This window comes from Melopsittacus undulatus, chromosome 2 (genome assembly GCF_012275295.1).
Source record: "Melopsittacus undulatus isolate bMelUnd1 chromosome 2, bMelUnd1.mat.Z, whole genome shotgun sequence".
Taxonomy (NCBI): Eukaryota; Metazoa; Chordata; class Aves; order Psittaciformes; family Psittaculidae; genus Melopsittacus; species Melopsittacus undulatus.
In genome coordinates this window covers 53,582,739-53,610,213 of record NC_047528.1, presented here as the reverse complement: position 1 = coordinate 53,610,213, position 27,475 = coordinate 53,582,739, and the positions used below count along the sequence as shown (strand labels likewise).

General features: G+C 36.9%; 1 protein-coding gene across 1 annotated transcript in view; it reads right to left on the bottom strand.

The window, feature by feature from the left end:
- The window catches only part of PCCA (propionyl-CoA carboxylase subunit alpha), a 274,818-nt gene that overhangs the window by 179,806 nt on the left and 67,537 nt on the right, over window positions 1-27,475 (bottom strand). The window contains exons 7-10 of the mRNA XM_031045567.2: window positions 25,056-25,187; window positions 19,242-19,278; window positions 13,208-13,286; window positions 4,173-4,275 (exon numbers count right to left, since the gene is read on the bottom strand). Coding sequence (XP_030901427.2) covers window positions 4,173-4,275; window positions 13,208-13,286; window positions 19,242-19,278; window positions 25,056-25,187 — 351 coding nt within the window. The remainder of the gene's footprint in view (window positions 1-4,172; window positions 4,276-13,207; window positions 13,287-19,241; window positions 19,279-25,055; window positions 25,188-27,475) is intronic.

Sequence of the window (27,475 nt, the reverse complement as noted above, 5' to 3'; positions counted from 1 at the left end):
AGTAAGAAAAGGTACTCGATCCCACTATGAAATTGACTGTACCATGCAGCCATTCCCAATATCTGGATGCCGGATTTGAGGATTCAAGACTTCTTCCCTTCTTATGATTTTATACTCTACAATAATTCTTCGAACAATTTCTCTCACTGTAGACCACACTGGCTCTCTTTCTTCCTTATGAATTTTTCTCTCTAATCCATTTTTTGTCATCTATCTTCCTGGTCTGATCTGCGGGAACCTCTGCCAATATTCATGCTTTATTCTTTAATAGTGCAATTCTACACTGAAAACTGACAAAAAAAAAAAAAGGAGACAATCTTCCTCAAACTGTGTGAATTCAACCATATCTACTCACATTTGTGATAATGAATCTGTATTATTTATTATTCCTTTTACCACAGAGTGAGTATGGCACTAAGCAAGATGAATTCCTGCATCTATGACACCAACGTTTGCTGATGCATGAATAATCTGGGTAGATGTGACTGAAAACAAGGTGCTGTGCAGCATCAGATCCAGAGTGCTCCACACCCTGTAGTACAGATGCAGCTTTTCCTCAGAAAATCCGTTGTGGTCCCACAAATTTATAGAGCTTTATAAAAAAAAAATCCTCTCCAAAGAATTCTACAAGATCAAGGACTTCAGTATTTCCTGAACTACAGTGTGTCCCAGAACTCTCTTTTCTGCCCAGAGAGAAGTTTAGCAGCACCAGCAGGGCAGGGTACTCCAGCCAACTGCTGGGTTCTGTAATAGGTGACTCAGTGCAAAGAAAGGAGAAAAAAACAAACACCCCCCCCCCCAAAAAAAAAAAAAAAAAACACAAACAAACCCAACCAACCACACAGCAGCATCTAAAGCAACTTCCTACCTGAGTCCTAACTCGCTCAACCCAGAACTAAACATCACGGAACTCTACAGAAACTCATTTGGGAAGACGAAAGATTTTTTAATTGGGGTTTTTGTTCTTTTATTATTTTTTTTTATTATTAGAACGGTACCTTTAGGGCACAGCATTGTACTCACTGGGAAAATAGCTGTCCTGTAAGTAGGATGATTCCTTGTGAGCATTTCTGTTTCATTGTTAGAAAGACTACAACTTCCCACAGAACCCAGCCTCATAAAAACAAACAAAACAAAAAGTCCTGGAATATTTCAATTAAAAAGAGTTCCTGTGCTTCTCTCTCTGTGTATATTCCTGAAGGGGATAATAAAATATTTTTCAAGCCAACTACTAAATATTTTCTTTGACTTCAGGACATTTCTTATATCCAATTTAATATCTGCCATCTGGACCTTAAAATAAATGTTTTTCAATTATCAGTTACTACAGCTCAAAAAGAGACATGAATGAACATTCACTATTAAAATGCAATTATAAATAGAATAAGCTAAACAACATCTAGTGTTAGGCTTTTGCTTTCATTTTGGGTCCACTGCTTTCATTATCAGAAATTAAAGAAGATACTTTCTTTATAAAACAGCTACATTTCAGAAAACATTTACAGAACGTTGAAATCATCTCCTCTGAGATGACAAGAGATTCCAGTACACATCTCACTAAAAACTCATGTCACAGCTACAGTTTCTTTTCTAAATATCTAAATATTCTTAAAAGACAATGTCCTGATTTATGGGATTATATGATTATTACATTAGTATATGCTATGTACATATATATGCCAAGCTAATTAAAAATAATGTATCGCAACCTATCTTACATGATTCAACTAAATTCTATTTCCAGTTGTAAGGTTGATATTTAGCCAAGTAATAGTTAGATATTCCATGTACTCTTATTTTAAACTCAGGTCCTTTATATCAGATATTTCAGGAGAACAAGACTTCAAATCAGTTCAAGCATAAAGTCTATTTGAACTCTATTTTCCTGTTAATTGTTTTCATCTTTTCTCATGTTTTACAAAGTGATTGTTTTATAGCTAGACACAGGAAACCCCTTATTTAACAATTTTAGGTACCAATGCTTTGGAGCTATATAGGAATGTTAAAAAAAAGTTCTATTTAAAAGTTACTGCTAAATTAATAAATATTTGGCATCTGGTCTCAAATTGTTTGTATATTCAGCAGTTTGAAAATGAACCAAAGCCAGCATCCTAAAGCTGATTAGAACATGAAGTTAAAATGATACGTTATCATATTGTTAAAAGGTACCATCAAAGTGTTCGTGTAAGGAAAACAACACTCATTGTACACTTACTATAAATAGAAATATAAATTATTAATAGCAAAGCTATTTTGTCTAATCTAGGTAAAATCATTTAACAGTTCTTAAATACAGTACTGCCTTTTTTTTAGAGGTAACCTTTTGTAAATCTAAAGGAATCAAGACACTGCAAAATATTCCCACAACTCATGAAAGTATGGAGGAATCAATCTTATCTAACTTCAGTCATCAAAGAGTCAGTAGGAACCAGCTGAAGCTCCCAAATCTACAAGGACTTAAAGATATATATCTTTAATGTATACTGATTTGCATACAAATAAAAAAAAAAGTATCAAAGACTAAAAACTATTAGCCACAACAACAGAAGATAGGAAGATGCTGTAGAAATCTGACGTCTTTTGTAACCTAAGATCAACGCTGAAACTAAATGCTCACTATACACCTTTCCATGACCCTTCAGTTTGGGTTGAAATTTCATTTTTACAGACTGTTTCTTCATTTCTCTGTTTCTTCTTCACTTCTGCCCTCTGCTCTGCCCTGGTGAGACCCCACCTGCAGCACTGTGTCCACCTCTGGAGTCCTCAGTACAAGACGGACATGGACCTTTTGGAACAGGTCCAAAGGAGGGCCACAAAGGATCAGAGTGCTGGCGCATCTCTCCTACAACGGCAACTGAGAGAGCTGGGGTTGTTCAGCCTGAAGAAAAGGCTCCAAGGAGAACTTATTGTAGCCTTTCAATACTTAAAGGGAGCTTTTAAGAAAGATGAAAAGAGACTTTTTACAAGGGTTTGTAGTGATAGGATAAGGGATAACAGTTTTAAACTATGAGAGAATAGATTTATACTAGATATAAGGAAGAAATTCTTTATCATGGGAGTGGTGAAACACTGGAAGAGGTTGCCCAGACAGGTTGTAGATGACCCATTTCTGGAAACATTCAAGGCCAAGTTGGACAGGACTCTGAGCAACCTAATCTAGTGCAAGATGTTCTATCTAGCTGAAGATGTGGGTTGGACTAGATTACCTTTAAAGGTCCCTTACAACCCAAACTATTGTATGATATGCAGCAAGTTAGCCTGTGCACATAAATAAAAAAACAGGAAATATCAGACTGTAGGCATATACATGGTGGAATAAAAATGTTAAAACATTTCTCTCTTACAAACCATTCCGAACTAATCAAATTTACTGTTGTTTCATTCAGCTACTGAGCTACTGTCAGAATACTTCAGGCTCTCACTGCAAAACTGTTGACGAAACTGATATACTCCATATAGATTTCTAGTCAGAAAGATTATTTCAATGCCATGGACAAACCCAATTTAGTTGCCTGTATAAGATCAAACACGTAGTAAATTTTAAAATCATACTTTTCTTAAGGAGTCTGATCCAAAAAAAGTCTTGCTTTGCATTAGCACACCCGGGTTAACACCAGATCCAATAAAAAAAAAAAGGTCACAATCCAGAATTTAAGGAGAACACAGCCAATTTTGAAGCACAAACTGCCCAAAGTGGGACACAAATCCTCCTGAGTTCCCTAGTAGCATTAGATACTTTGGCACATACTCCAACATACTGACAAAACCACACAGAGGTTGCAAGAATAATGTTAAGCACAGCAACACGTGAACTCCTACATCCTCCGCTGCACTCAAGTACTGCAATCAGGATCCAGAGTTCAAGCTCCAGCCCCTAACAGACATCTGTAGACAGATGTCTACAACTGTGGTTTCTTTTTTCTTTCCCCCAACAAACTGAGCAGAGTTCATTGTCTTCCTGCTAAAGAAAGGGTAAGGAATAAAAACAGGAAGGCTGTATTGTGCATGATAGCCATGTAGTTTGAGCAATGGCCCAACACACAGGAAAACACAAGACCATATGCCTTTTTTAGCTGAGTGTTTGAAACGTTTTGAACTTTGATTAATTTATGACTTCAGATCTTATTAAATAAACAATAATTAATAATAGTAAGAATAATACTACTACAAACCTGGATTTCTATGTGACGAGGGTTATCAATGAACTTTTCTATCAGTAAGCGATCATCGCCAAAACTTGAAGCAGCTTCTTGAGATGAAAACCTAAAACCTTCCCTTAAATAATGGAAACAAAAAGAAAAATCTGTATTTTTAAAAGTTAAATCAAGCTCTGAAGTATACAAGGAGAAGGAACACTTACTCGTTCCAGTCATCTCGCAGTTTTCATCAATCAACACATACATCCAAAAACCAAATTTAAACATTTGCATGTTATTCTTTAATGAGTAACCCTTTTTGATTCCTTTTTTTACAAAGACAAAAAAAAAGAAAACCTAACCAAAAAAACCCTCAAAGCACAGAGAATTTCAATGTGTTTACAAACTCTGGGGATTTATAAAAATTATTCAAATGGATTTTCTTTGTTGGCATTTTCTTCTGCAGAAGTAATAAAGTAATCAGATTTTAAAACCCAGTAATTACAAGATCCTTGTTATACAGAAGTAGAGGTGACGTTCACCATTATTTAAGGTATACAGGCCTCTTAATACTCAGGAATAGCAGAGGTTACTTGCACATTAATTAGATGAAAGAACTGCAGATGTAATATTGCAGACCTTGTAAATTCATTCACTGAACGCACAACCTGAAGATGTAATACTTCGCTTTATGGAGGATTACAGCTGTACCGCTAGTTTTCCCTGCATCAAAGCATAACTGAGTTTACACGGCACGTCCCATATATTTCCCTCTGTTTTCTCTAATATGTATGTAATTATTCAAACAAATATTGTAAGATGTTATAATTATTAATTTTATTTTTCATGGCAGAAAGATTACTCCTATTGGGTACAACTGCTGACAAACAATTTCATGTTCAGCTTTCTCAGAATGAAATGTACCATAAAGCAGGGACCCAAAGGCTCCATGGAAGATTTATACAGGCTCTTTAACTGGTATATTTGTCCCATTTATGTTGACACATATGGAAAGTTTGGGGTAAATTTCTGTGGGATTGACTACTGAAACACAGCAGCCCTGGTATTTGTTCCTGGAATAAGAATCAGCACAACTGAGTTGAAGTTCCCATGCTTTCCATCTCTGTAATCTAGTTCAATTCCACAAACAAAATGCAGATGACTGAACTACCAGATAGGTAAATTCACAGTATAGAGATGCTTGTATTTAACGGGGTTTTTTTCCACCTTCTTTCAATATTGTAAATAATATGTATTGTAATTTTGAGAGATTATACTCAGTGTACAATCTTTCTTAAATTTGTATTTAATTTCAACATGTTGAATTACTTAAAAAAAAGGGACATTAAAATTTGTGCTTCTGTACTGCCTGATCTGTCCAATAAACCTAAGTGAGGTAACAAACAGCCATACAGTGTTTCTTACTGAAACAGATTTAGAGCTATTTTAGCTCCTGTATCAAAGGCTCTGTTTCCTTTTTCTATCAGACAGTTTTATGCACAATTGACTATTTTTCCTTCATTGAAGTATGTGATAATTAGAAACCTACTCTGCAATACTTGCTTAAAAAAGAAAGTCAGGTACCTAATTACCTAATCCATACGTCTGTAAATCTTTTTAAATTATATATAACAGGAATTACTGTCTCAGGTATTTGGACCTTCCTTGCACCTTACAAAACTGTGCAGTTGTACTTGTTCAGCAATAAAGATTACCATTAATAGCACTTCACCTTCCTTAAAGAGATCATACTAAGCAAATGGAGATGGATCAGAGTCCCTATGAATATAAAAAAAAATAAAATAAATAAAAAAGCACTGTTTAGGCTTTTAAGCTAGAATTTGTATTTGAAGCATTGTCCTTTCACCAAGCAATAGCCCTACAGAACCTCACTGCAAGGAAGATGCTCCTCACACAGCACAACCACACTAACATGTGTGACCAAGTCCAAAACTTGCCTGACCAAGCTAACCCCAGAAGTGGGGCGGACTAGAGACAGGGAAGCCTGAGTTTACTGCCCCTGCCTAGGCCCAAGTACTGTTTACCTTATAAACACCAGGCTGTCTGCTTGATGTTTGACAAGACATGATCATCCAGGCTGATGTACCTCACCTACCTGAAGACCATTGTTGGTAACTCTACACTGACTTAAGGTAAAGGGCACTCTGGTCAGAAGATTCGCAAGAAGGGGCTCTGCACAGACCCACACTCCAAAGACTGCCTACTAACACAGCCATCTCCACATCTTCCAGCAACAGCCACATGGCCTAGACAGAGGGGCAAGGAGGACAAACTGCATTAGGCATTACTGAGCACCCTATGCTACAGGAACAACAGCTGAGCCAGTATGCAAGGAGTACAGCAAACAGCAGCAGATAAGAGGGGCTTTGGCAGGAGATACTTTTGATAGTTTCTCATAAGATGGGGCTGGTAGTAGAAGTAGTTTTGACAGCAGAGCATGAGAGGGGAGGCAGATTGGCATTTTGGTTGCAACTTATTTATTCAGTCAAGATTCTTTGTTAAGGGTTTTGACAGATTCTCAGTAACTTTTAGTGGCAGGTTTTTGTTGGGTTTTTTTCCTTATATACAGATTTGCTGTTTTAGGTGTTTCTGTGATCTTCTGCTAGCTGTTTCCCATATTAAACAAACTGATTCATGATGAAAAGGGTCCCATAGCTGCCCTGCAGCAAGGATGACTCATGCCCCAGGTCAGCCACCTGGAGACACACGCTGCCATGGAGTCAGTAAGCATGTATGGCATCATGCAGTACATGTGACGACTCCACAGCCCTGGCTGCACTAGTATCTATCACACATCAGATGACTTGACCTAAGTTGGGCTTGAAGCAGCTGGATGAAAGGCCACCAAAGTCCATGCCTAAGGCAGGCAGGGAATGCCACTGCCTCTCCTCAGGGACAGGGTGGGTCATGCTGGTGAGAGCTGCACACTAATAAAGCCTGGAGGCATCAAGGGGCAGGGGCTAAATCAAGAGGTCCACCTCAAGTAGCTGTACATAAAGGCATATATCCAAGGAAAGAAACAGAATCTGGAGTCTACATGCAGGCATAGAACTGCAGCATCCTTAGAATAGCTGACATGGCCACAAAACTGCAATAAATTACTACCTAATCTTTAAGACAGGCAGTAGAATAGGTTTGCCCTTTTTATGAAGCAGCAGATCAAATATCTGATCTCTTCTTGGGAAAGAACATACAGGGTAAGAACTGGAAGGAAGAGGCCAGGGGTAATACTGCAGTGCAAATTTGTTAACAGCTCACCTACTCAAGCTGACAACATGGACAAATACTTCTTCAAGCAACTCAAAATCTGAGACCTCAAGTGTTTGTGTGGCTTTGGGGATTTTAGGGGCTACGTGTTGGTTGGGAGAGGTGTGGGTTTGGTTTGTTAGTAGCTGGCGGAGGTGTGGGAGAGTTCAGGAGAAGTGGTCTGCTGTTTGGTTGGGGGTTTTTTGGTTTTGGTTGGTTTTTTTTTTTTTAATAGGTAACTTAGCTAGGGTTGTTGAACCTGAAAAACCTGATTCAATGACATCTAACAGCAGCCTTCCAGTACTTTGAGATGCTTTGCAAGACAACAAAGCCACACTCTTTATTGCAATGCACAGAAGAGAAAAAATGAGACAGGGGCCATAAATTGAAGCAAGGAGTTACTAAATGTATGCAAGGAAAAAAAGTTACTGTAAAGAACTGAAAAATGGGGCAGGATGTTTAGAGAGGATGTGGAAACGGAATGCAAGACCCAACTGGGCAAAGCTCTAAGCAATCAGTTTCAAATTGAGTATTGATCCTATTCAGAGCATGAAGCTGAACAAGATGATGGCCCTAGGTCCCTTCAAACATGCATGATTCTGTAAGAACAGGATGCCTTTAAAGACTCCCCTGTCTCTCTACAGTACTTTTTTCCCCCACAATGAAGTACAGGTTGCACAAAGCATTTACTGATCTTGGCACAAGCTTTCTTGTGGCTGTCTGAAGTGAAACAGCCCACGTCAACTTTCTGCGTCTAGCTCCAAGATCAGCATTGCTGCTTTAATTAAAACAACCTTTTTCTCTGGAAGCAGACAGACACTAACAAAAGACTGCAGTCATTATGTAATATTTCAATTTCTAATATAAGGAAAGGCTGAGGGAGCTGGGCCTGTTCAGCCTGGAAAAGAGGGGGAATCTGATCAATATGCATAACTATCTGAAGGGAGGGCATTAAAAGGATGGGGCCAGACTCTCCTCAGTGGTGCCAGGCAGTACGATGAGAGGCAACAGGCATAAACTGAAACACAGGACAGTCCACCTGAGCTTCTTTACTGTGAGGATGACCTAGCACTGGAATAGGTTGCCCAGAGAGGCTGCAGAGTTTCCACCCCTGGAGAAGTTCAAGGGCCATCTGGACACAATCCCAAGGAATGTGCTCTACCTGACCTTGTGCAAGGAGAGAGATTGGATCAGGTGAGCTCTGGTGGTCCCTTCCAGCCTCAACCATTCTGGGATTCTGTGTATTTTCTTTTCAAGGCCAGAATTGGAAAGGCCATCTAGTTAAAAACTATGTTAGGTAACTATTAGTACCATGGAATCCCTCTAAAACCAGGAATGGTAAGTTAAGCAACCAATAAGTACGCAAACGATATTTTATTTTACAGAAATAAACAATATCCATTGCTGCAGCCTGACTAAATTAAAAAAAATAAAAGTATCTAGTCACAGCATTTTCCGTCTGTTCACACATAGAGCTGCTAGCACAGAAATCTGTGCTTAAATAATAAAAGACACAGTTTTTAGGAAACCCTGTTCTTCACTGATCCAGCTGACTCTTTCTCCTGACCTTAAGCCTACTACCTCACATACATATACTGGGCAGTCCAAGGATGCCAAAACCACACACTCCCATATTTGCAAGGCAGCCTCACAGGCCAAGTGCACTGCTTTGGGAAGGTAATAAAACTTAATGTACAGACTTGTAATTGGAATGCTGTTCTGTTTTTTGAAAAGCATTGTCCTCTCATACTGCACTCTTCATACTTCCTTTGTCTCGGGAGGTGATGGATTCCTGCTCATTCCTTCAGAGCCATTGGAAGGAAGACTACAACATCAGGAAAAAAAAACCCCACAAACCTTCAACAGATGTTTCTGAAGAAAGGTGGGGAAACTGCAAAAAATGACTGCAGATTACAAAAACAAATCTGGTAGTAGTTCTCCCACATATCCTGTTGTATTATCCCAATGAAGAGCAACAACTGTGGAACAGTGGAAGTAAACACAGCATGGTACCATAAGACCACAGAAGAGAAATTATAAGGGGCTCTTGGAATTTGGAAGCAGATGTTTGACTTAAGCTCATAAAATTGGCATAAGCACCAACAAAGAATTAAGTAACAGGACAATTTATATTTTCTTGTTATTATAAGTTAAAAGGCAAAATCTTTCATGTCTCTAAATATCTGTTGCTGGAAGCTGCCTTGTTGAAACCTTTCAAAACATACTCTCTCTAGGCATGCAAGATTTCAGTATCCAGGAAAAGTTATAGAAGTTGTGACAACTGGGGGAGGGGATTAGCACAAAGCTCCAAATTTCTCAAAAGCAAATTGTCAGAAGATAATTCAGTGAAGATTTACAAGTCAGAGGTTATCACATTTGCCTCTGAAATGACTAGAGAAACTAATTTCTATCTGCAAAAACAAGTCCAGTAGTTTCTGTATGATGACCTCTGACACTGAAATACATGCCAACAGTATCTTTGTCTGCAAAGATCCATCACAACCTCTGCCAGAAAACTTAAATCTGTTCTTTGAAGAGGATAGGGTCCTCAAGCAAATTCCCCTTTAGAGCTGCCAGTAGACCATTTGAAGCCATAAAGCCTACAAACTTAGTTACAACTACAACTGTTATAAGTATACTGAAAGCAAGAGAGCCTTCAGCTTCTCCACAATCAAAGAAGGAGGTATCATACACAAAAGTTTCTAGGTATTCAGCTACCTAAGCTAGTCACATTTTGTTGTACTTCGTAATGACCTTCATGTTGCCTATACTTGGAAAGCACTTTCAGATCAGGTTCTCTGGGATGCAAGCACAGAGGCTCTTCATAGAGAGGACCAGAGCTGAAATGAGCAGCTACACTAAGAGAGAAGTACTTTTAGATACATATAGCAGCAGAATTTTCTCAGGCTATGAAGAATCTATAAACCTGAGTTCAATGTAAATTGTTCTTCAGAAATCTGCACTTCATTTTCAATATACTTGCAAGTGGGTATATTATGTGAAGAAAGAGAGTCCTAAATACTACTTATCCAAACCAACTGAATAGGATTACGTTAGAGTGAAAATGGGGCTATATTAAAATCAGACACGTATTAGTGGTTTGAACTGTACACAATTTCCACACTAGAACTTGACTGAAATTTGGAAAAAAGCCACAGAAAGAAGTGAGTCTGGAGGGATGCATATCTTAAGAAATTCAACAACAGCCCTACCCAGATAGAGAAGTAGAGGGCAACATAGCAGATCTCCACAGTCACATTCACATGAAGGGCTATTTAAAAAGTAATTCTAACAGTGGTAAAACTATTCCAGTATTTCTAGTTAGAAATGGTAGCTGAAAGGTACAGAAGTCTTAGCTGTAGCTGGAATACCATAATATTTAGAGGATCTAACAACTTTCACCACTAGGTATATACTTATATGTGAAAGATGAAGAACTAGTGAATTACCACAGTGAGTAATGCTTTAACAGTAGCTGTTAAGTCATTCAGACAGGTCTTTCCTATTTCCAGTCATTTTTCTCCAATGTCACACAACTATACATTTAAGCCTTCTTTTAATATTATACATAGCCAAAAGTATGTTTCAAAATTAGGTTATACTAATTTTGTTTCAAATAGCATTTGGAATTAATCTCACATGACAAAGCCCAAGCAAGTTTACAAATGAAAATATTATCAACAATTCTTCACACTCATCTTCCATCTATGACTGCTGAAATACAAAAGGCCATTCAGATAATGGCTTTCCAGTGTCTGTCAATAGCTGAAGATGAGTTTATTTTTAGGGTTACGTGGATTTGAATGCAGCAAGATGATACATGAGTTCAACAACTTCTTTATGCAATATTAAAACTACAGATACATTGTTTTGTCAGTAGCAAGTTGAGTCATCTTCAAAACAGATTATGTTCTTCAGACACAAAAAGGAACAATCTTAATTCCATAATACAATTAATGGACACTACAAGAAATCTTTTACAGGCTCATACATATTTCTTCAAGACAGACTGTACAAGATATCCAAATCCTATACTTCATATGTATATGCAAAGTAGATCTGTTTCTATCTTCAGTTTTCTTAATCTCACTTTTATCTTCCTGCAACAACTATTTTGTCAACGTAATTTTGCCTTCATTGCTGCCTACCTGTAAATGGGAAAAATCAGCATTTCTCCTTGATATAGGAGTAGTAAGTAGTGTCAATTTTACTCCAGGTGTTCTTTTTCTTAGCACCTTTAAGATATTACTCTGTAAAATTATACTGTAAAGATAAGGCTTGCATAACTAACCAAAAGAATTATTAGGACACCACAGGCAAATAATGAGCTGAATGGTACTTTAAAGGCCTTCAGTAAGTAAGGCAAGCATCTCAAAGAATCACCAAATATCACTTGGTCAAAGTAATATCACTAAATTAATTTTGTATGCAAATGTACAAAAAGAGAGCATCCCTGGCTAATATCTGTTGTTACCAATCAACTCCATCATCAGGTGACTTTCTACACAGTAACCACAACTCTTCTCTGAAACAAATTAGCAACCATAATTTCAGATCCAGTTTTCAATTTTTGAAGTTACTTTAATCAAGCTCCTTTGCTCCTTTCTGAGCAAAATAAGAAATGAATGCCTTCCTTTCAAGTCCAACAGCCACAATTGCTGCCTGAACAAGATCAAGGCAGTAGTTTTGAATTCTAAACCAGTGGAAGCAAAGAATTCTTGTACAAAAGGTTATTCTAAATCTTCATTCTAATGCACAAAACCTTATTTTCCCATTTAGATTTTAATATAAATGAACTAGAGGTAGCAAAGTACAAGAAAACCCACCACGTTTTAAATCTAAAATTTAATTGCTAGCAATTCATTGGTTTTGTCCAGTTTTAAAGTTGACAAAAATTTAACTGGGCATTAAAAAAAAAAAAACACCAAAACAAAAACAAACCAAACAAAAACACACAAAAAAAACCATGAATGGGAAATCTTGCAGGTAACTAAACTAATGAAAATCTGAGCTGTACTTTTGAGTTGATTCCAGCATACGTGCTGCTTTCTCCATGTGGAAAGGAAAACATTTAGGTTACCTAATTTTGGATCAAATAGGCTTTTTGTTACAATTCTTTGAAAAAACCCAAAACACGTTTTTCTATAACATCAGCGGCACACAGGGCTGAAACCAGGCTTCTCACTGCCAGAGTATTAGCAGAGAATGGACTGCAAAACTTTGAGTCATAGCAAGTGTCATGAAGTGTTCAAGATTCAGATAACCATTAAATGACATGAAAATGGATGTATTTAAACATTGTTCCAAACAGGCAAAAGCACAATAAAATACTTGCCCTGGCAAACTAAACACAGAAGTATGTAATTTATTCAAACATATTCTGAAAACACCATGTTTGCACACATAAATAATCAACTTTAACAGAAATAAAAGCATGCATTAATGTTGGAGAATCAGGGCCAATAAATATTCCATGTAACACAGCAACAATTAATAAATCAGCATTCTGAAAGGCATACAGCAAAATGTTATTTACAATCTAAACTTACAGTTTACATTGATTAAAGGCAGTTGTGAATGCTGGGGTTTTAACTCAAATTAATGGACTGTGGTTTGTAAGATTTATGCAAAAATTAACTTTAGACACATGCAAAGTATACTGTTCATTATACAAAAGAGAGAAAACCAAATAACATCCAATTTCTCTAACATTTCCTATCTGCTCAACTGTCAGCTCACAGTGGCTTAATGGGACTTCTGTAGCTGCAGCACTCATCAAGGCAAGCTTTTGGACAGCATCTCACCTGGTCTCTTCATCATCCCAAGCGATTCTCATGCCTTTCCCACCACCACCTGCTGAGGCCTTGATCATGACAGGGTAGCCTAACAGCGGGGAACAATTAGACAGAAGTTCAAACTTTGTTCAGTTGGTCAGAGGAACATGACAACTGACCACATGTCCAATAATGCCAGTAGACAATAACTTCGCTTATTAAAACACTTTGTTTCAAAGGAGAGGAGAAATTTTTCTTTTCAAGACTTAGCTGTCAGTGCTGTGATTCCTGAAGCCAGGAAAGGTTGTCTTCTCCATTTCATTTATACCAAAATGAATTATTCCCAAGTAACAAAGTGATTTATGAATAAAAGCATTTGACCTTTTAAAACTCACATTCCTTCAAGAACAAAATTTTCTTCATTTATTTCTGCCAAAATAAGCTATAGCTGTGATGATCTTTTTCAAAAAATAACTAGTAAAAATAAGATCATCATAAAATACTAGTCAATAAATTATTACTGTAAATTAGTCAAGAGATTCAGTAAGCAAACCTGTGTTTTATCAAGATTTCTGGTATAATACATTTTAAATAGCAGCACCTCAAGAGTTCTGCTGCTTAGATATTAGGTAATGATATCACAGAAAACAGACTTTGACACTTTTCTTTTTTAACAATAAAAAAAATTGCCCCCGTACTGACAAGTTGTAAGAAAAAGCGGGCAGTATACACCTGACAGCATTGTGCATAACTGGTAATATTTTACTCTCAGAACAAGAGACCTTAATATGGGCAAAGTCAGGACCTTAGTTTTCTGAAAGCTAGAAAAGTACAATAATGAAGTATGCAGTTTAAAAGCCAATTCAGTAATGACTGTTTACCTTATGGTACAGTATTTTAATTCAAAGCAACTTCTTAGAACAATCTTAGTCATATCAGTGATGAACAGAAAATGAAAAATTCAGGTTCTAAAAGTTTTTTTAGAGTATCAAAAAATTCTTTCAGGCTTTGGTTTTTTGAAAGTTATAATATTAAGCCAAGATGAGACAATATTGTCTGGCAAGACAAGTCCATCAGTCCTTACAGACTGAAAATATATTCTATAAAAAGCTCTGATCTGCGGTCAGAAAGGGACATTTTAATATGGTTGCCAGCGGAAATGGTCAAGTCTGCTATCATATGTTTACAGTTTGTTCTTGTAATGGGGACCTACTCTTGTTCTGTGACAAGTGACAGCGATACAGTATGTCCACCTCCTCTCCCTGAAGGGTCATTGAACTGAAAAGAGGTTCAGGAGAAGATAATTAAAACCACCAAGTTCTGGAAAACCTTTTGTTTAAAGACTCATGATATAAGAATAAACCAGTAATGTTGACTGGAAGGGAGGAAAGCAGCAACAGCACAAGAGAACATTAAATTAACAAAGTAACAGCAAAATAATAAAATAAAAAAAGTAAAAATCAATAAAATCATTTCCAAGATAACATGTTGTTAGACTGTGAAACACCATGCTACAAACCATTCAACCATTCATGTGGCAGAAAGATGTAAAAGGTAATAGATAAGCACATGTAGAGCACAAATCAAGTTCCTACAGGCAGGGATGACCAAAAGGCTGTAAATCTTCATTCTTTAGAGTTTAACCTGTAGTTACTAGGTATAAGTGTAAGACCGAACAGAGCCATGCAAATAAGCTTGCTACAGTCTCTCTTACATCTTCCCACAGAATATCCGGTGCTGTCCACAGAGGGGTATGGGACAAGTCACAGAGTAACAATGGGTTCGATCTAGAACTACACTGATCATTTCCAAGGCCTCTACAAATCCCAGAGATAAAAGGGCATGGTCAAAATAACTCCAGACTACATCCAACAGTGACATTAAACTCATTTTCAAGAAATACAGTGTATGCAGGAAACTACACAAGAAGAATTTATCTATGATTTAGTTGCTTTTCCAGATCCCTGGCAACTGCCAGACTCCTAGACAAGCCACTGGCTACTTTGAAACAAACCAAAAAGCACATCTTACATTATTTTCATGCAAGACATGAGATTTAGTTGGATAACGCTAGTGAACTTACACCTCTGGCAACACTACCACCAGCTGGAGACTCTCTCAAACTCAAGAGGGCACAAGTCTGAAATTCGGAATTAGGCATTGTTTTAAGCCTTATTATGCCAAACATACCATGGCAATTTCCATCACCTAATCTATCTCATTCAGTGTTACATGTATTTGAAAAAAAAAAAATCATCATCAATTATGCTAACAATTTCAGTCTAACAATATCAGTCTCTTGAATGGCTCACTGATTTTAATTCTGTAAGCAGAGTCTACCTCTAATTTACTGTTCTTTCATTTCAACAGCAAAATAAGCATGTTGGCAGCAAGCCTTGGTGAGTCTATATGCTACAGAATATATAAGTTCATATATCACAACTCAAACGGCTAAATTATCAGACAGGATACATGGGTTACTGGTATCACTCACCAAGAGTAGGATGACTTTGCTTCCCACACACACACACACATATATATTTTACATATTTTATGTATATTGATGACATGTTGACCACAGATGTATGCAAGGCAGTCAAAGATTCCAGAGACACAATATAGTTAAAAAAATTAAAAACTGAAAAAACTCAAGAGGCCTGTTTTGAAAATATCTATAGAGCTTTCTGTACATATATTCTTTACAGACTTCAAGTTAGGATGACTATTAACCAGTCCCCTGAAAATAAGCACACTTGAAATTTTGCTCAAATATGGCTTTACATAGTATTTGATCTCTGGGGCACTCAACTAAGCTAAACAGCAGTTTTTCAGCCAATACCAGAGCCTGATGTGTGCTAAGACAAGGAAAGCTTTGCAGAAACTAAGTTTTGTGTACACACTGGGTACAGGACACTGGGATCAGGATACATTATTCATCATTCTTTTAATCACTTTTGCATTATTCAGCAGCAATCAAAATTGCTTAAGTACACTCATATCAATTGGCTGGATTAGTTGTGGGAAGGGATGGGCATGCAAACAATTTGTAATAGCATTTACAAGGACCCACAACAACAGCAACAAAGAGTTGCACCAAACGGGCACATTTTTAAGTAGGTGCTAGGTTTTCAGTTCTTCCCTTAAATTTGATGTCAGTTTACACTATATTAAAATTTCATGTAAGAATATGAACTATAAACCTCTCTTGTTGTATAATTTTACATTCTTGTGACACATGTGAAGGATGGGTCTAAATCTTAAAAGGTGCAAAAGTAAAAAGCTGTCAAATTTGAGGATCAGCAGGCATACTTTTGATGTTAAATAGGTACTATTACGTTAGGACTGCTTTGTTTCCAGGGTGGTCACTATTCTGAGAATCTGAATGGTAAAAGGAATAAAACTTTTGGTGTCTCACAGCTGTTAGTTTCCACCCTTTGCCACCAAGGTTTTAGATGACATTTAACTGGTTTTATAGAGTTGCAGGTAGTAGACCACAAAATGCATTGCACGATATCAGTATGAGCAATACAGCATGTGGAAATACCAGATTCTTCTCAATATCCACCATTGAAAAGCTCGTATTAACTAAACCCATGTCACAAGTGAAACATGACAAAACTGTTATTAACCTCTTGAGTTGTGTATAGGCTTTAATTTAGTTTAACTGCCTGAGCTCTGTTCAGTCCTTTCAAACTGAAGAGTAAAACTTTCTGTAGTTTCATCAATGCTTTAGAAATCAAGCCAGCAGACTTAAAAGTAACATGGAAAAAGAGTCAATATGATTAAGCACTATAGAAAGGATCACAAGAGAAGAACAGCCACACAAATAGAGAACAGACTACAGAAAGGAGCCTATACAGAAATTTGCACCTGAACTTCCAATTCCTGGTTTAGCCCAGTATCTCTGTCTCATTTTCCCTTTACAACTTGGGAGAGCACATCTCAAGTTATGAGCAAAAGGCAGGTTTAACTTCCAGACTTACAAAATTTGTACCCATAACTGTCACTGAAACAGGTAAAGGAAGTACCTCTACCCTGAATTGCCATGCTCCACTACTACTGGATCTTTGGGCAGAAAATAGCTGGGAGCTGCAGAAAAAAATGCAGGAAGCAAGAGAACCTTGTATTACACTATTTTGGAGTCTTAAGTACAAGCCCACAATGATTTTATTTTTATATATATGTATAAAATATAGTATATTAAGTAATTTTTAATCTATATATAAAATTACTTAGGCATTCTTATAAGACTGAGGCTCAGGATACCTGAAATTTAAAGTAATTTGAAAGTATTCAACTGCATATCAAATACCTTATATACGAGTCTTACATCGTAAGAGTACATCTTACACATAAGAGATTTTAATTTCATCCTATTTTTGATCCTTTGAAATTACAAATTCTTGGGGTTTATCCTTATTAGTGGTCATGATTGGAGAGAAGCTTAACCAAACTGGTCAACTGGGCAAAACATGGGTGGGGAAAAAGCTAGAAAGTACATTTTCCTTTCATTACACGGCATCAGAGCACAAGCCTTTTTTGTATCAAAACAGTTTAAGAATTCACCATCTAAATAAAGCACAACCTAGCTGTCTGTAATTGACTTTAATATATACAGATTTAAGACTGCCTTAATACAATGACCTCCAAAGTGCTACTGATATCAAAAGGTAGGAACCAGTCAACAGAACTCCAGAAAAACCCAGAAGAAAAGTAAGCAAGAATGCATTTTAAAGGGTGTCTAGGAAGTCACTGAATGCCTTCCAACTCACATTAATCAATACTGCTTTAAAAATATTCGCAGATAGTCTTAAAAAAAAAAAAGCAAGATCAAGAAAGACTATTGAAACTGAATTAAGAGTCATTAAGCTATGTCTTTTTTAAGGATTAAACCAATTTTATTTCCAATTCTCCCACAAATATTCCAATTTGGTTGATAACTTCTTCCTTTTGTCTCTGCTTCCATGACAGTGATCAGTAACCCTGTGACTTCCCACCAGGGACATAAAGAGTAACCCACAGAAACACTGACTACAATTGTCTTAGCCTAAAAGTCAGCCAAGCCACTCCTACACTGAGGGGTTTCAGGGCAGTTAACCAACACAGGGTAAAAACCCAGACTTAAACTCAAAGTGGAAGGATACTACACTGATGGAAAGTGATCTGCAGCAATGCCATGCCCCAGTTTCTATTTGTCGCACAAGGCTAAACCATAGCTTTTGACACAGGCATGATGTATTTGTAGCTATATCAGTAAAAGAAGTTCCAAATGTAGATATATCCTTTCAATAAGGTACCTGTGATGAACCTAAATAGCTTCTCATGGCTACTGTCTCTTAAAATAAAAATCTGGAGAAAAAAAAAAAGAAAACCATAAAAAGAAAAAACAAGAAAAGTCTCTTACTAGATTCTTCTTTTAGAAAGCACTTAAAAATATGTGTAATTTCAAGCATATGGTTTAATATTTTCCCTAATACTAAGCTTTAGTAAATAAAAGCCAAAACTCATTAAACACATATAACACTTAACCTTCATCAAAATGAGTCCCAGACAGTTTGCTGGTTGCTCTTTTAACCATTCTATAAGATATTCAGAAGCCAAATAGTGACTTTATTCCAGAAAGCACAGAAGAAAGGCTGGTGCTCTGGATGACATTCAAGTAATTGCAGTCCACACAGTGATGAAGAATGAAGATCATAACATCACTGGTGGCAGTCTCCACATGAAGATAAATGCACCATGCCTAACTTCTAACTATCATGCCCAATTACAGATATACTTTGAAGTAGCTCCTTTAGCAAGCTACTCATTAGTGCATATTACACACATTCCACAAAATCATAGCTGCACTTGTTCTGTAAAGTCCAGTTTGTAATGTTAAAATGTGATGATTTAAGAGACAGGGCATTAACGCCTGGATTCTTCCAGCCCTATAGGCAACAGGGAACTTAAAACTATTAAAGCATTATTTGTTCTATAGGGATTACTTATTACACATTCAATTTAGTCAACCATGTCTGCTGAGAGGCACACAAATCCCACCATAGCTAATTTAAGAACTTACCAATTTCCCTTGCAATTCTGACAGCTTCATCTGCATCCTGTAAAAGCAGGAAATGAGACCCAACGTTAATCCCATCAGCCATTGCACTATGTCCTGAGGGCAGTCATATATTGCACTACTGTCTCCTCTGATTCATTTTATGTTTGATTTTACAACCTTCTGACCCTTTTCAGCCAGAGGAATGTAAAATTAATACCATAAGTGGAATGTAAATTCTACCTCATCATTAGTATACTGAGAAACTCAAAGCAACAAGGAATCAGCTGACAGGAAACACAACCAGGATCGCAAAATGATTTTCTGCAGTTGTAAGAATTTAATGCTAGAATTTAGAAGTTTACAATCAATAATGGACCATAAATCAGATCGTTAAAGTTTCTCCATTGCCAGCTTGCTTCTGTCCTCACAGGTATTTCTTGTGTTTTCCTGGTTGTTGTCAGTAGGGGGAGTTGATTCTCTATTGTTAGGGAGTAATTCAGGTCCAGAAAAAAAAAAAAAAACTTGCAGAACTCCTGAAAAGATGAATAGATTTTGTCTACTGGGGAGAGAACACAAGCATTTCACTTTTGTAAGTTTTTCATTCTAAACCTTAAATGCATCACTTTAAACTGTATCTGAAATGACAAGATTCACATAATTGTTTCTGTTTAAGAGCCCACATATTACTAGCATACGACAATTAGAAAAATCCTTTTGCTGATACCACTTCTTGCTTCAGCTGACTACAGCCTGGTACAGAAAAAAAAAATAGAAGGAGACCCAGAGAATAAAATCCAAAGTACCCGAACTGGTTACTTTTTAATAGACAAATCCCTTCTCTTTAATTCTGGCTTCTTCTAGTGATAACAGTGCATTTCCACTATACAATACTAGGAAGAAAAAGGGTTAATTACAGTGGTGCAGGTTAAGTTTGAAGCTTCCATCCAAATTTGTTAATATTTATACTATTCCATGACATGCATTAAAAAATTTGTATGGAAGGCAGTAATGTCTGGAAACCACCAGCTGCTAAGTGTGTCTGCAACTATAGGGACTGACTTATGAACATTAAACTGAAACCTGATATTTTTAAAGCTTTCAAGGCAATCTGTTTTAAAAGCACCCAGGTCAGAACATTAAAAAAAAATACATAAGAAATGTTCATACCTGGTTCATTTATGTCCGATAATAAAACAAAATCCTCTTTAAAAGTCTTCAGTACCTAGTAACAGCCCCATGAAGAATAAGGGGGCTGGCAGGGGAAGTTGTCAGAAAATTTAATTTCCTTTCATTAGCTAGTCTGCTCCACAAATCGGTGCTTGTTAAGTTCAAAGCAGTCCTGAAATCAACATCAGTTTTAAGTCTTTTTACTCCAGTCACATCTGTTAATGAGATTTTTCCAAATAACAATTGTTTTTAAGTTAAGAGATAAATCTAGCAAAAAACCTCCACTCCCCCCCCCCAAAAAAAAGAATCTGGGTTTACTGTTTTATTACACCTTGCTGCTTTCCATGACCCTGCACTCTCCAAATTTTAGCTTAAAGGGATAAAATGCATGAAAAGGGTCATTTAAGAATGTTAGTGGTTTCCACACATTGAGTTTGAAGGTTCTTTGTTCCTGCCTGTGACAGTTATGCGAGAATACTTCCCCTTAATAGCCTCTCTGTCAGGAAGTGTTAAACCTGCCAAATGCAGACAATTAGAGCCTCTTGAACAAAATGCAGGAAGAGTGATGACTGATGAAGAGACACGATTATACTTGAGAAGGAAACTTTTACATTTCTTTTCTTTTGCAAATTTACTCATATATTTGCAAAATAGAATTAAGAGGCAGGAAGCAAACAGGATAATTTTTTTCTCACTTAGTTACCTGCAAACAAGTGGCTAACTGAGACACTGCAGTCCACAGGAAGACAGGCTGCAAATCATTACCGGGGAACTTTTCACTGCCACTGTATTTTTATACACACATACAACAACTTCGAGTAATAAGCAGCATCGTATCAGCAGCAGTAATTGTCTCAGTTCTGGCTTGAACAGACTGAAGTCATCTGCCCAGTTTAGTTATTAATTTACACTGTTTCAACATCTGATTTTTACAATTCTAAGATATTAGAACCAAAATATCTAAGAAACAAAAAATAAATTTATGCACACAACTTCTTTAGCCTTCAAAGAGCATTTCTGAAATGCAAAACAAAAATATGCCCTGCTTTAAAGGGAAAAGCTAATAAACAAAACAAAAAAAGAATAAACAACTGACACTGAAATCTCTGAGTCTTTTGATCTTTTTCCCTAAGAAAGTATGTTTCGGTGTCATGAATTTCACTTGCAGTGCAGATTACATAAATAGTTTGAGGACTCAAAGTTCAGACAGTTATTTTAGATTTATAGTGCAAAGAACATTTGCTATGGGGGAGGGGGGCAAAAAAAACCTGATCGCTGTGACATTGCATAACACACAAGTCCATATGTGCAATATATACAGACTCACTCTGGTACTTAAAGCATTTTAAATTATCTTTTTAAAAAAGCAAAAGTCCTCAATTATTTACTGCTGTTTCCTCCAAAAACACATGAGCTACACTACCATTTTCCCAAAATAAACCGGAGATTGTAAAGAATTATATAATTTTAGCACCACCTTTTATTGTACAAATAAAAATGCTCAAGTAATAGTAGAAGTTTATAAAAATCATAAGAGTTATAAAATGATGTCATAGTGTTTTTATAAACGGCTGATTTCATTAAGACATAAAATACTCACTTAGCATAAGCATTTCTAACCTAATTCATGTACATGCCCCTCTGACAGGTACCAGCAGGTGGAGACAAAAAAGCAAAACTATTCTGATGTAGAGGAATGCCAGAACAAAGTTTTTTAAGGGACTCATGGAGCTGTAAAACATTGTATTAATTATAAAAGAACTACATAACAGTTTTCATGGCGGAGGGTGTTGGGCTTAGCGAACATCCAGTTCACGCCTAGATTTCAAAAGCCTCTCCCCTAAAGCAGTGATCATTTAATGTCAATATCCCAATGCAAGAACACAACCTGATACCCAAAACGTTAACGCAGTAAATTCATAGCCTTGCTGAAAACCCCCAATGTGTCTATTGACATCACTGAAATTAAATAGACACCCAGAGACATTAATTTTCTGGATCTACATCCAGCTGTGTTCTACCAGTCATGAAAACAAACTGGCCATACATGGTGAAACAACATAAAAGTCTTTCTTCCCTTGACATTCCTTTGCCAGTTTTTCACCACAACATCTCCTTGTACTCATTACTCAGCCTTCGTTTTCCTACTGTCACTCATTCCTCTTTACTTATTTGCAGACATTACATCTTCTCAGCAATAAATTTAGTATAGCCATTGCTCATGTGGATTAACACCAATTCTTTTGATAAAGACTATTCACCACTATCTCTACCAATCAGGTTTTAGGAAGCTAACTGTAGTTACAGATTTTGAAATTAGCTACCTTTGAATGCTTTTGTTGGCTCTCCAGCTGACAGCACCACACTCAGGATTCTTGCCTGCGCAGATGGAACAACTCTTACCCCAGCCAACTCAAATTGAACCAAGGAGGAAGAGAAAATTACTGTCAAACCGGATACCCTGTCCACTCTCACTCCATGTCTTTCCATTCTCAGTTTCATATTTGCTAGTGTTCTGCAATATAAGAACAGCTAGTTGTGTCTTATGCTGAGCATTGTCCTCTCCAATCCTTTCAGGTCCCTTAAGTGTACTGTTCAAGGGCTTCCTTCTCTGAAATTTCTAATTTTATTTCTACTCACTGGGAATTTGCCTGCATGCAGCTTCTCCAATATGTTATTACAAAAGCTTAGCAACTCCAGCATCTACTATGTGTAAGTACTAAGCAATACAAATAACAGGGCTAAAACACCCTTTATTCATGAAGGACCTATGTGTCTCTAGCACTATTCAGCAAGTGCTGTATAAAGACAACTCTTCACGTAACAAAGATTTTCAGTGCAGCCCTAAGTTGAATAATGAAGCACTAGAATTTGTTACTCTATGTCCACTTTAACTATTCATCCACAAAGAATATGTGCAACTGATCTTTCTTAACTTCTGACATTGTCAGAGGCATGAATGCAGTTTTCTTCCAGCTTTATTAAAACTCCACTATAAAGATGAAGCCACCTGTAATCAACTCAAACATCAAGCAGACACTTAACTCCTTCGTAGGACCTTTAAAAATTTAATTTCTCAACAGAAAGAGCCTTCAGATTTTGAAAGCTTCCTAACTCTGTGACCAAACAGGTTTAACACAGTCTTCAGTCCCTTGTGTGTTGCTCTTCTGATCGTACCAGCTATCATACAGCTTTGGCCTTCCTATCTTAGTCTGCATTGGCAAAATAGCACATCAAGCTCTAAGCAAAAATCAGGCATCCTGTATGACTTAATTACTTAGGTATTCAGGTACTCATCAAGCAAAAGACATTATCACAGGAAGGAGATCAGAGAACAAACACAAGCACATATTTAGATCCACAGTAAGGATCAGAATACCAATTAACTGAAGTTTTATTTCCTAGAAGTGGAAACCAAAGCACCGGTTAACCTAATATTTTCATCTCTCTTTTCTGATGGAAACAACATTGGCAATGTCTACAGGAGTCTGTTTTTTCTGTCTCTTACTAGCTAAGTTCTTCAGGCATCCTCATCAGAACAAATAACTTTGTGGAGGCTTAGCCCCTTTGCACTCTATTTGCTTTTCTCATTTAGCTTGATTTGTGGTTTCTTCCCTCCTAGCAGAGTTTAAAATCCAACTTAGCTGACACAACACTGAACACCATTGCCCTGGTGTATACTACTCCTTAAAATACAGTCTGTATTCCATTAATGTATTCAGTTGTTCCCAATTATCTTGAATTTCCTATTTCATCATGTAAATAAGATTTATGTAACCAGAGGTCAATATCAACTGTCATAAAAAAAACCTGTAAAGCTTTCCCTTCACTACATTAAAATGTTATTGAAACAAACATGCAACTCCAAGTTTTACTTTTATTTTATTTTTAAAACAAAGTCTAACTTGAGGTGTCAAGCATAGAAAATTTCAATCCAGGAGATCAATGGTTTATAATACACCACTTTTAGGTGCATACAACAAAGGTAAAATAAAAAGAAAAAAGCTTATTTACCTACATTAACACAGACAATACATAAAGGCACATGGCAAAGCTTTTAAGAGCCCAATCCTTAATTACTATAGCAGAAAATAAACAAAAAACAAGACATACTTTATTTCACCTTAAAAATATGAAGAAACAACAAAATGGAAAACTGTTGAAAATCATTCCTTCTAAAACCTCAGGAAGAACACAAGCTGCAGATTTCAATGAAGAGCCATCAACTTCTCCCCACCCTCACCCCAAGTTTTGTAACACATAGAAGTCTACACGATCAGCACAGACAATAAAATGGAAACTTCATACAATATAACAAACTTCACTGTTAATTTAGGCTGCCAAAATCCTGACCAACAAGACAAACTGAGAAATGCAGAGATGTGCAGATAGTCGAAGCCACAGCTGATACTTAACACATTTACTTGTCCTCATGTTAAATTTAAAGCAAAGCGTTTTTAGAGATTTCATAGAAACAGTCCTTAATACATCATTTATTATGAAGGACTTTATTCTCTTGCTAATAAAAAACCTGTACCCCATTTTAATTACATCTTACCGAAAAAGAAGTTGAAATAGTAATTACATTCTGCATCAGACCTTCAATAGTGTACTTCGATTTCAACACTGTTCCTACAGTGGGCAGACAGTAATTAAATGATTTCTCACCTTGACTACTCCATCAAAGCCAGGGATTGTATTGACCTTTGCATTCTTGGCTAACAATTTGCTTTCAATCTTGTCTCCCATAGCTTGAATGGCATGTGCATCAGGTCCAATGAAGGTGACACCTTCTGATGCCTGCAAAGACAATGGAGGTAAAATTTAGGAGACCAAACTAAAACTCAGCTATATACAGGTATTGCTTCTTTTTTAGCTCTTTTGAACTCATTAATGAAATGTTTAGAAGACAGTGATCTGTCAACATAACAAGCTAGCAATATACAAGCAACATTTCAGCCAGTTCATTAAAAAATGTGTATGACCTTGTGAAACTATGTATACACACAGATTCAAAGCCCCTGTAATTAACATTTGTATAAGTCAAAGCCAGGCTGAAGAAAAATAGCTGCAAGTGTAAGTATTCCACCTTGAAAGCTAGAAGTCAGAAAACAGAGGCTAGTTAACTCATCATTAAAACAGCCACAAGTGATTTACAAAGACATGCTGCCTAAACTGTAATGCAGTTTAAAATTCCCTTATGCATTCCTAAAAACCAAACCTTGACAAAACATCAAAATGAAAGTGCAATCTCTTACTCAGACTTCAAGATTGAAAGATCTTGAAAATAAGGCAGGAAGTGAAACAATGTCTTCCAAATTCTTTCAGGCAACTCTCTTTTCCAATACTAATGTGGAAATGCATTAACATAAAACACTTTTATACTTCAATTTTAATACTGTAACAGGTAGGAGGAACACTGAACTGCATTTTTCCTCCTCCTCTTTTCCTACGCCAGCAACAGACTTTAACCATCAAGCACACAGACATTCTTTCAAACCTGTCCAGGATCAGTACTCTACCGAGCAAAAGGCAATTCTAACCGAACTGTTTCACCGAATGTTACTGACGTATCAGTGAGTACATGAATGTTTCAGGCAACTTAACATCTTTTAAACCATAGGCAAAAACCCATCAAATGAATAAGCCTACTAACCTTGCACAATTTTTTCCAACTGTTTCATTAATTGGGGCTTTTTTGCCCAATTCCAAGACATTTGTAAAATGCTTAAAAACAACTTGTTCCCAGCCAATGGGCAGTTTACTTAATATCAACACTAATGCAATGGCAAACATTTAATTTCTTCTATCAGAATTTGTGTCTTAATATTAATGCCTTTCTGACATACACTCCTACTGCACATAGTAGGCTTGCCAGATAGTTACAGTCACTGACAATAAAAAGTAATTTCCTGATGCTTTGCATGTTTATGTGGTAGTAGTACATGATCACAGAACAGACATAGGAAAAATACGTCTTTGAAGTTGGGGAACAATATCCTATTCACGATCTTATAAGATCTGAGAACTCCCAACATGCTTAGGAGTCACTGTTTTCACTGTGAGCAGCTTCCTAGCAGGAAGAGTGTAATAGCAGAAGCTCTGCATAGACAGCTTCCCATCATCCTAGCCAACAGGGTGCTGCAGATAACAGAGGAAAGATCAGGTAAGCATTTCAGACACACTAGGAAGCTCAGTGCAAAGACACCCAAACCAAACGCAGAGCATCAGTTCAGCTACATCAAAGGCTTGCTAACTTCAACTCACAATGAACCATCTGGGTTTTTATCTCACAGCCTACTTCTTCCCTACTACAGTAGGCTTATTAGCTCAGCAAAACAGTAATACTGATTTGATTGAATAGTTGTCTTACAGACACGAAGTTGGGAAGACTTTAAAAGGAGGGAGGAGATAGGAAAGCCAACACAAGGGTGCACCTCTATTAATATTATAGTGCCAAAGGATCTGAATGCTGAAGGTATTCACTTTTTTAAGAAGAAAGGAAACAAGAAGCAAGGAGTTGATGCTTGAAAACATAGTGACAAAGTCTGTAGCTGACCATTTCAGGAACAAGAAGTGGAAAGGATTCGCTTACATACCTGGCACCTGGAGATTATGCCATCCATCTTGTATCACACCTAAACACCTTGTTCCTACAGTCTTTGCCATTACATTGGCAAACTTTACTATGTGTTGCTTCCCCTCCCCACTCTCTTCTCAAAGTCAAACATCAAAAGTCTGGGAAATCCAGACCTCAAAATAGTCGGTCCAAAACTTCTGCTGCCCTGGCAGACCATCCAAGACTTCAGTTTGCAGTCTAATATGCTATTCTTACACTATTTCTCTTCCCCCTCTGACCTTTTGTCAGAAAATAAGAAAACATTCAAACTAAAAGTCACAAGAGAGGACAGGAATTATGCTCATAGCATAGCCAGTGGAAGGCATGTAAGGGACTTCTTGCTTGATTTACTGTTTCCTCTCATTGACTTGTGGCATAGACGTTCACTCCCCACTCCACTCCAAGTAGGTAGTAGGGTAAGAAAAGAACAGCACCATTCAGGAAAGATTCATGAGCCACAAGAGAAGGA